At 42.0% G+C, this 10,703-nt stretch overlaps 1 protein-coding gene across 1 annotated transcript; it reads left to right on the top strand.

Annotated features, from left to right (window-relative positions):
* The first annotated feature begins 6,860 nt into the window (after positions 1-6,860).
* On the top strand, positions 6,861-10,671 carry frrs1l (ferric-chelate reductase 1-like). The gene is made up of 6 exons (XM_082550329.1): positions 6,861-6,990; positions 7,206-7,430; positions 7,770-7,854; positions 8,120-8,258; positions 9,418-9,664; positions 9,753-10,671. The coding sequence occupies exons 1-6, from the start codon at positions 6,912-6,914 to the stop codon at positions 9,923-9,925; spliced, it is 948 nt and encodes a 315-aa protein (XP_082406455.1). The 5' UTR covers positions 6,861-6,911; the 3' UTR covers positions 9,926-10,671.
* The last annotated feature ends 32 nt before the right edge of the window (positions 10,672-10,703 follow it).

Here is a 10,703-nt window from a genome sequence, read left to right as displayed (position 1 = left end):
CTTTCTTTATCTCTCCCTGCCTCCCACTCCTTCCTCTTTGTCTCCCTCACCACCCATCTGGGTCACACAGCAAAAAAGAGCAGAAAGGGGTCCCTGATGTGAAACCTGGTCATCCACTTTATCACCTGAAAACACACTTCTTAACCTCCTTCTACCTGGTTGTCTCTTTTCCCGCCTACTTCTCTCTGCTCCATAGGGTATGCAAACTCCACTGGGAGATGTTGAAGGCTCTCGGGGCTCTCCGACCTTCCTTGTCCTTTTAGCGCACACATGCATACACACACACATACACACACACACACGTGTACTCCTGCTGTTACAAACTCACACTCTCTGTCCATTTCTGATGGAAAGCGCAATTTGTGTGTGGCAAGAGGGCGATGGATGGAGTGTGCAAAGTAACACAGGGAAGTGGTTATGATTGGGGCTAATGAGCTCACAGGGGATGCTGGGATAGAGGAGGCGGGCCAATGGCAAGCCTGGTTCAGATACACCACTCCCTGGAGGGTCTCAGCTTAGCTGAAACCCATTTCACCTCATGGGAATTTATTTGAGTATTTGTGTGTGTGCGTCTGGGTAGTTGCTGTTTGAAAATCAGCAGTCCCTGTGGTCATTATACACTCATTCTGCTGAGCTGGTTACTACTGGTCCCCATAGACATCGGTAGTAAAGCATTTAGAAGTCATATCAAATCGTTAAGTCAAGGTCACGAGGACCCGCTTGTTTTTTTCCCCGAGTGTTATTGAGTCTGTAATCTTGCTCTTAGAGGCCAAGCAGAACAAACTCATAGAAACTCAGTGATGATCCTTAACACTGCATCAGTGGTAAGTGTGGGTGTGTGCGAACAGGTGTGTGTGTGACAGTGTGTCATTCTGTGTGTCTCATTACCATGCATGGTGTGTCAGTGTTGTCCAGAAGGCTGAGCTTCCATCCATTGCTCCAGGGGAGAGTTATAGATTACTGGCTGGAGCAGGCAGGGGCCAGGGGAGCCGCTGGAGCCCAGAACCAAGAACTGTAGGCTGGGCACGGCTCTCAGCTCATCAGCCTGTCTCTTGAGGCTGCGGAGCTTAACCTGGAGCAAGGCTCTGATTAACCAGACTAATGACAGTACAGCCCCCAGCTCCCACTGCCAACACCATAATCACTGCTTAAGGCCCCAGCCAGTCGTCATGTCTATATGGAGAGAGAGCAGTGTTACAGCTTAATGGATAAGTCTACGGACAACAAGCATTTTAAGTCAACGGTCAATAGAAGCTTTGAGAGTCAATCGCAGGAGAAGGGACCAATGTATGAGGCTTGAATGAGCTCAAATACTTTTTTCTGTTTGTAAGCTGTATCTATGCAAGAGGCTCAGTATGTGAATATAAATATGCACCACCGGGTTTGTGTGTGTCACCACAGTTGGAGGTGTTTAATGAGCACTGATCGATGTCTCATCTGTGCCTCCTTAGCGCTAATGCAAACATTTCATCAGGACAATGGAACCGTTCAGCCTCTGGTACACACAGAGAACCCAACAGACAAACAGCACAAACCAAACAACGTATGCAAATAAGCCAGACAGTCAAGCTTTTGTTCTTACACTCTGTTACAGACAATTACCCAGTAAGTGCAATAAACACACCACTGGTAACAATTTATATCTTTTTAGCATCTTTGAAGGTGTGAAGGAGGTTGGAGTGCAGTCAGCCTGCAGAACAGGCATGCCAATAGTGCTTACTGTCCTCTGTGAGTAAAGTGATTTCTGACAACTCCTAAATTAATCCCTGCAGCTAGATCACAGCCCCGCTTTATGACTGTTTGTGTGTGTGAGAGGGAAAGTTAGAGACAGAAGTAATAGCTTGGTGTTATAAACAGACTCGAGTCGATAAGTGATCTAGCTCCTGCTGGGTGGAGAATGAGAGAATGATATTCAATTCAGACCCCAAAATAGGTAAAAAAACAAACAAACAAAAAAAAAACTCCTGCAGGTTTACTGCTGCTGCTGCATGAGGGAATAAAAGGATGACACTATTATTTTACTTTTCCTATAAAGCTAATAGCCGCAGAGGTGAGATATAGTTAAAAGGCAAATATGGGGCAGACTTCAATGAAAGGGTACCTGGTTACTTTACTTTCTCTCTCACACAATTTTTTAAAAAGCATTTCCTCATTTAGGACTTCACATCACAGGTGGGGATTCAGCAATATATGAACAACTTCCATCCCATCTCCAAGCTTTCAATATTAACAAAAATCCTTGAATCTGAGGTAATTTTGCAGTTAAAACAGTTTTTATCTCAAAGTCAAAGTAAACTTTACTGTCATCTCTGCTATATACAGTACAGTAGATAGAGAGATGAGACGACGAAGCTCCAGTTCCCTTCAGTGTAAAAGAACAACAATAAATACAGTAAGAGTAAGAATAAGAATAAATATAAAGACTGGGGTAAGGGGAGTATATACACTTTGAGGTAAAGGGGTCAATAACATTCTAAAATGTACAATTTACAATCATGATTTAAAGTGGCTTTGAAGTGGTTTAGATGACCAACATAGCAGCTTTACAGTTTACAGTACGAGTATGAGTATCTGGTAGTAGTCTGGTATCATCATAATTGATTTTTGGTTTCAGGATAGGGCACATACCATTACTGCTGCTAGAGCTGTGACAAATGATCTCATAGGTGTCCTGGACAGTACATTGGGTTGCCTTATTTGTGGATAATGAAGTGTTGATTAAAAAACTTAATAATGCTGGTTTTGGTCCTAAGGCTTTGAAGAAATTCTGAAATCTTGTAAATCAAAATCAGTCTGTATATGCAGAGTGCCATAAATCTGATTTTCTTGAGATAACTACTGGTGTCCCACAGGGTTCATTTAAACAAAAAAATCTGGGCAAATAAAATTTCAGCAAAAATACATCTTTATGCTGACGATATTATCATATTCACACATGCACTCTCTGTAGGGAATGCAATACAAGAGCTTTATTTAAAAACAAAATTTGTGGTATTCACAAAAATTCACCCACAAATCTGACATCTGATGGTGAATCAAATAATTCTTGCCTTACCCTTTTTTCAAATAAAAATACTTGTGGAAGCTACTTTTCTACCTATGATGGTTACAGGGATTCACTGTTTGATATATGGATGTTTCTGCCTCAGCTTTACTGAGCCATACACCTCTATGTTTTATTATAAATGCAATCATCACTGCATTCACCCCTGGACTCTGTGTGATTTGATGGGCTGGCCGTCACTATTTACAAAAAAACAGCACTGGTATATTTTTCTCTGATTCTAAGTCCAGCAGCATACCATATGCTCCTCTAAATGGTTGCTCAGACATAACTAAAGTTCTGACAGATCTGTGGAAAACAGTGTTCACTTACTATGTACCTTGGACATTTAATAATTTCCAGAAAGCAATAAATGAACATGCCTGTATCTGTTGGTGAAAGTTTCATAAGGAATGCAGTGAATGAAACCTGTAGATGTTTTTCTTGTGAGGCCATTCATATTTTATGTAATTGGCATTTTTTGTATTGTATATTATGTTGTACTCCCTGCATTTTGTGTTGTTTATGTGTGTCATTTTTTAAATGTTTTGAGATTGTACAGCATCTACCTTGGCCAAGTCTTTCCTTTGAAAGAAATTTGAATGCAACTTCCTGGTTAAATAAAGGTAATATTAACATAAACAACCGTGTGCATCTGAGATTTTTGGGTCTTTAGTGTATGTGGGAGACTCAAGAATAACTTGCAGTACCCGTATTTGTCCTAATTAAAGACAGCTCTTAAACCTAAAATCTCACCCCTTTTTAAACCGCAGTTGGACAAAAACCTCTATAGGAAATGAGGAATATGCTATATTGAGTTTGGACTACATGAGCAATACTTGTAATATCAGATATATGATCGGTTTTGGCCATCCATAATCCATAGGATGTATGCTATAAGGTGACAGAGGGAAAGAAGAAGGATGCAAGACTTATGTTCCAGTGGCCACTTTTCAGTCTGCAGAAACTCTTATTGGCTGACAGCCCTGACTTAGCCATTCACGTTGCTGCTGATCCTCCATAACATGCAGAGCTTACCTTGTGTGTCCACATGCACAGCTGTGTGCAGCTGCTGAATGGACCACTCATGCAATATTTTCTGTTAGTGTGAGTTAAAGCTGTGGCTTTACAAGTGCTGGTTGACAGCTAAGCAGAAGAAAGATCCAGGCATGCACTCAGAGCAGCTGCGTTTCTGAATGGATCCCGCCGCCATTGTTCTGCTGTCACTAACTCATCTCTCAGGCCCAGGAGACACACCACTGACATTTACCAGACCCACACCACTCCCCCTTCCCCACATATCCTTCCTCTCCTCTCTCATTCTCCCTTTCTCTCTTTCTCTCTCTCCTACCGCTTCCATTGAGTCCCTCGCTCATTCTCTGCGTCTGTCACCCCATCTCTATCTATGGGATGATGTATGGGGATGGATCAGTGTGGACGTGTGTGTGTGTGTGTGTGTGTGTGTGTGTGTGTGTGTGTGTGTGTGTGTGTGTGTGTGTGCAAGAGAGAGTCAGAGTAAGTGTTTGTGTTAATGAGTGGCCCTTTAAGGCTATTAAGCTAAGATTGGTATGCCCAGAATCCCTCATTACCCAGCAAGCAATGCCCCCTACATGGAATGGTAATTGGGAAGGAGAGAGAGAGAGAGAGAGAGAGAGAGAGAGAGAGAGAGAGAGAGAGAGAGAGAGAGAGGGTGAGAGAGACAGGGAGAGAGGGCTGAGGTGGAGGTGGAAATAATAGGAGGATAAACAACGGATAATTGGGCGGATTGAGACCAAGAGAAGCATTTGATCAGGCTGATTTGTGTCTGCAAAGAGAGAGATGATGTGAAGAGCAGAGAGGTTAAAGGTCACACACTCTAGTATGTATGCACACGTATGACACGCACATGCTTTACATGCATGAGTGGTGCTCTATAGACCCAGACCTGACATAAGCTTACAGATACATACATGCATACATGCACGAAGACATACTAAGACATGCATGAAAGATCAGGCTGCAAAAGCAATCTTTTAAAAGGTTCATAGTCCCACAGAAGGTTCATACTATGAAACAAAATTTGAGTCAATATCAGTCTGACTTTGGGAGTTCTGATTTATTTAGAAAAATGTTTTTTACTCTGTCAGGCTGTGCGACCATGGATGTCACTCAGACATCTCTGACAGTCGCTGCAGTCTAGATACACTTTTAGTCAGTTTTACACAGTGATACATCAGCATCACCCACAGGACACAGACATGAACAGCAAAGATTCACAGCATTACTGGTGAAATCCTTACCTGCTGTTGCTGCCAAAAATCTTAAACTCTGATGGATTTCAACTTGCTTTGTTTTAACAAAAACACTGAAGTATTAAATTCAAGTGACTTTCTCTTTTTGGTCTTTCCTTGTGTTTACATTTAGGTAATTTTATCAACCACACACTTGCTGATTTATTTTTAATAAAAATGTAAAATAATACTATCCATTTTGTTTTTCTAAAATAAACTTTAGATTTGCAGATACTTTTGATAAGTGTTTATGTATGGACATAACATTTTGATGTCACCCTTCTGCGTTAGGGGCACTTGGAATGATTTACGGGCATTTATAATTCCCATCTGCTGCAGATCCTCCTGGTTTATTTATTTTTTCGTCTTTGTCTTGTACGTCAGCGACTTGACATTAAATTTGGGACTTACCAGAATTTTTTCATCTGGCTCTTCTTTACAGATTTGTTGATAAAGTACAGCAAAGTAAAGTGTAAGATGCTCTGTATGATTCTATGATGAAACTAAATAAAAGTTCAAAAAAAGAGCAAACCGTGGATTTATGTCGCCATCAAGTGGCAGGACTGTGACTTTGTGCACTCACAGAAAAAACGGGACAGAGCCTCTTTTTCTTTTTCGGTGGGCCGAGGTACCCGACTGTAGGATCTGACTATAGTCAGCTGCGACATAAGATACCATCTGGTCGCCTGTCCAAGGGGAAGTGTCAGGAAGATTACACGGAGTAGACCCAGGACTCAGATACCTGGTAGAAAATGGATGTGTGGATGCAAAAGTACTTGTTATGATAAATTAATGTAAGGTCACATATCTACTCAAAGTATGTCCACGATCATGCCCAGCTAAAAAGTCCCTGCTCACTTTGAATGCTCACTTATATGTAGCTACCTGGACTGACACGTAGTGACATTAAGCACCACATTAATGCAGAGAAAAACAAGTAATTTCCCCATGGGGATCAATAAAGTATCCATTATTATTATTATTATTATTATTATTATTTAGAAATGACGTATAATACTCCCAGAGAGTGCATGTGAACATAGTGGATATGCAACCATTTTTTATGGAACAGAATCTGGACCTTTTAAAAATCGCATATATGCACATATAACAAGCAGAGTGATATAGATTAAAAACAAGAGGAAAAACTGTGTAAAAGGAACAGCTTAAATTCGTGTCTTCAGTAAATAATTTTCGGAGAGAGGAGTGCAAACATGATTGGTAATTTTTAGGTTAGGTTAGATTAGATTACTTCCAAATTTTGGATGAATAAACACAATTTAACGCATAGCTCGTCAGAACAATAGAAGCTCTGTGGTATATTTGGTGTCAGTGACTAGGACTGAAATTCCGATTGCAGCCGAGGCAATAAAATCTTACTCTACAGGCTAATTATTTTACATTGCATCATCTTATACTCCAAACATGTGAAATACTGTGTCAGCTGTTGTGGAAACGTTGTTCAATCTCCAATTGATCGATGGTGACAGCAGCACGTAGCGTCTGCTCATTGGACATTACTGTGATTGACTGAGGAAACGAGAGGAGAGGGCGGCTGGGCGATACCATTCATCCGGCCCAACACCGAAAAATAGCCTATGAAAAGATTAATGAGCTCTAGAAGCCATCAGGACTGCGGTTTCAAAGAGGATTATGGGCGTGTAGCTGAATTCGATGGTAAGATTACGAATCTGGGTAATTTAGAGCTGGATTAGCCTCCTAATCAGACGCGGTGTCCCCTCGCATCCCTGCGAATAAACAGGATGAGGAGACGGTTTTGTGACGCTGCAAGGAAACCTGCGAAGATGCAGAAATTCAAACAGTGATGGACATCCAGTTTTCTTCCAGATCGGTTTAACCGTTTTTGTTTTTTGTATTTATTGTTTTACCAGCGTTCCCTTTTTTGTTGGTCATGATTTTCCTGCGGAGGCTTGTGCAGCTTTCGGTGCTGCTGATCCACGCTGGATGGTGGGGGGTCGCGCCGAGCCCCACCGATGAGGGAGCACTCCGGACTGGCCACGGAGAGCACGGAGAGCCTGGACACCAAGAGCCTCACAAGGACTCCTACAGCACCTTCGCCTCCGAGTTTCTGGAGTCCAGATATCTGTCCGATGATGGTGAGGATGTCACTCAGTCCACTAAAGATGAGCAGCTAGTGGTTTTGTTTGCATGCTTTTTTTCCACACACAAGCACACAGGGCCTAGCACGGGCAGGACAAAGGTTAATATGTGCCAGTGTTGTCTTGCATCCAACCTGTCACCTCAATATGAGGCCTTTCAGCACCCAGGCCAGCACCCCGATGGTAGCTGCCCACCCCTTCCTTCTCCTCACCCACACGCAGAGTGCAGATGGCCTCTCCTCAGTTGGCCTTCATCACTGAATACATGTATCAGCTATTTAGTGTGCAATCAACAAAATTCACGTTATTTATTTACTTATTTGCTGTGTTTCGCAGGTTACCCATTCCCCACAGCACCCCCAGTTGACCCCTTTGCCAAGATCAAAGTCAGCGACTGTGGAGTAACAAAGGGCTGCATAAGGTTAGAGATCCACCTCTGTCTTTCTCTAAAAAGAGCTCGAGTGTTACTGTAATCCCTGGGGGTCCTTCATCCCAGATGCTCCTGACGTCAGAGAGCCAGAGCTAAACATGGGAACGCTCAGCAAGCTAATCTTTCTTCTTTGTAACCTGGATTCAGTTTCTTTTAAAAAGTGTCCTCATTTGTTTAGATGAGCTCTGTCTGCCCAGCTGAGATCTTATCTCTAGTGAATGACTGTGAGCATTTGCATTTATTTATCTGCACTCAGGTACGGGAAGCCGGGGTGCGATGCAGAGACGTGTGACTACTTTCTGAGTTATCGTCGCATCGGGACAGATGTGGAGTTTGAGCTGAGCGCAGATACGGATGGCTGGGTGGCTGTAGGTTTCTCATCTGATAAGAAAATGGTGAGCAGCTCTGCAACATCTCTGACTGCTAAAAGTTACACAGGTCTTGTGTCTTATTTGGGACAGCAAACCATGTGTTTGTATCTTTTGGGCTGCATATAATTATGATTTTTTTGTTTTATCACTTCAGGGTACAGAAGAATTAGCAGTCCCACGTCAAACTCATGGATAAGAATTTTTTTGACTGTAAGAGATTGAACCAATTAAATATGAAATTCAGTGACTCAGCAGGTCTCCACAATAAACTCTCTGTGTCAATGTTTCAAAACTTAAAAAAACATATATTAATTTATTAGCCAGTTTGTTTAATAAAAACATTGTTTGGGTTAAAGTAAACCCTTTCACAATTTAATCCAATGAGGCGAAGCTTGTGCTGTTTTTTCCCCCAGGTCAAAACATTGACATCACAACAGTGCGACTGATACGTTGCAACCACAGTCCTGGAGCAACATTTATGTAACTTTTTGCGAAGACTAAAAGCATGATATTGCATCACATGCAATATCATGCTGCATGCATGCATCACAGTTGCTGCAGATTTCTCAGATGAACATCTGTGATGGAAATCTCCAATTCACCATATCCCAAAGGAGCTCCATTAGATTGAGATCTGGTGACTATGGAGGCCCTTTAAGTACAGTGAACTCGTCATTTTCAAGAACCCAGTTTGACACAATTTGAGCTTTAAGACATGTTGTGTTATCTTGCTGGAGGCAGCCATCAGAGGATAGGTACAGTGTGCCAATAAAGGGATAAATATATTCAGCAACAATCTCAAGAATGGCTGCTCACTGGATATTTTCTTTTACAAGGAATTCTTTGGAAAACATAGAGATGTTTACATGGGGAAAATCCCAGCCGATCAGCAGTTTCTGAAATACTCAGATTAGTCTGTCTGGCACCAGCAACCAAGTTCAAAGTCACTTAAATCACTTTTCTTCCCAATTCTGATGTTCATTTTGGACTTCAGAAGGTCATCTTAATATCTTAAATGTTTAAATGCTTAAATGCACTGAGCCATGTGACTGGCTCATGGGTATTTTTTTTTTAATGAACTGGCCTGGAAGTGTATATTTTACCTTGACTGTATCATAATGGTCAGTTTTTTCAAGAACTAAATTTATGCACATTTTGGAAATAACACTCTTTGTCTCCTTAGGGAGGAGACGATGTTATGGCCTGTGTGCACGATGATAACGGGCGCGTGCGGATACATCACTTCTACAACGTCGGCCAGTGGGCCAAGGAGATCAAGAGGAATCCGGCTCGAGACGAAGAGGGCATATTTGAGAACAACCGCGTCACCTGCCGTTTCAAGCGACCGTTATACGTCCCACGAGAGGAAACGCTTGTGGACTTACACCTCTCGTGGTACTACCTGTTTGCATGGGGACCTGCTATTCAAGGTGAGCGATGAGTTTTTAGCGTCAGATTACACTGCCCATTTTTTTAGCCCTTGCCCGTGACATCTCCTTCATCTTACCTGTCCAACAGGTTCCATCACGAGGCACGACATTGACAGTCCTCCAGTCAGCGAGCACATGATCAGCATCTATAAGTACGTGGACATCTTCATGCCCTCCACAGCTTATCAGACATTTAATTCTCCCCTCTGCTTACTGCTCATAGTAGCTCTCACCTTCTACCTGCTGATGGGGACGCCATAACGAAGCACAGCACAGCACAGCAGAGAGGATGAAGCAGCAATAAAAAAAAGTTTAAATCTGATGCCACATACAAGTGCCCTCTTTGCACAGACTGTGTTAGATATATTGAACATGAAAGACTATATATTCATAACTCACACAGCATCTTGAAGTATTAAAGCAACACTCTAGAGGTGATATGTGCTGATCTGAGTATTAGACAAGAGGGCAGAGTAGTAGTAGTAGTTTACAGTTTTTCTCAAATGCTAAAACACATTTCACAAACGTTACCACCAGGTCCCCCAATGTCCAAACACAACACCCTTCTCTAAAGCTACATAAACACAACCACACCTTCCCACTGCAAAACTCAAACTCCCACACCAAGAGAGCAGCTCGAAGCTGTCAAAACTGTAAACACTATACACAGCATTACACACTACAGCAAAACTATTGAAAACACAATGCTCAATTTGTGAGAAGGTTCTTTGTTTCATAACTGCCAATGCATATTTTAGAAACTATACAGTAACGGATCGTCGTAGATCTCTGCAGAGGATTAGGCATTTAGATTTGTGAGTTTCATATGAGTAGTATAAATCTATAGAAAATCCTGCATGTACGTACACTACTGTAACACAACTCAATGCAAAAACAGAATCTAATGCACACAACAGTAATCTTGAAAACATGAACAGGGTGTGAAGTTTTTTTATTTACGTTATTCACACCACACACACACCACAATCACTGTGCGGCATCATGTCGCTGAGCTGTGGCTCGCATCTCGTCCGTAATG

Source organism: Aulonocara stuartgranti (assembly GCF_965226115.1).
Source record: "Aulonocara stuartgranti genome assembly, chromosome: 11".
NCBI lineage: Eukaryota > Metazoa > Chordata > Actinopteri > Cichliformes > Cichlidae > Aulonocara > Aulonocara stuartgranti.
Note: the sequence above shows the minus strand (reverse complement) of the source record. Positions and strands in the feature narration are given on the sequence as shown.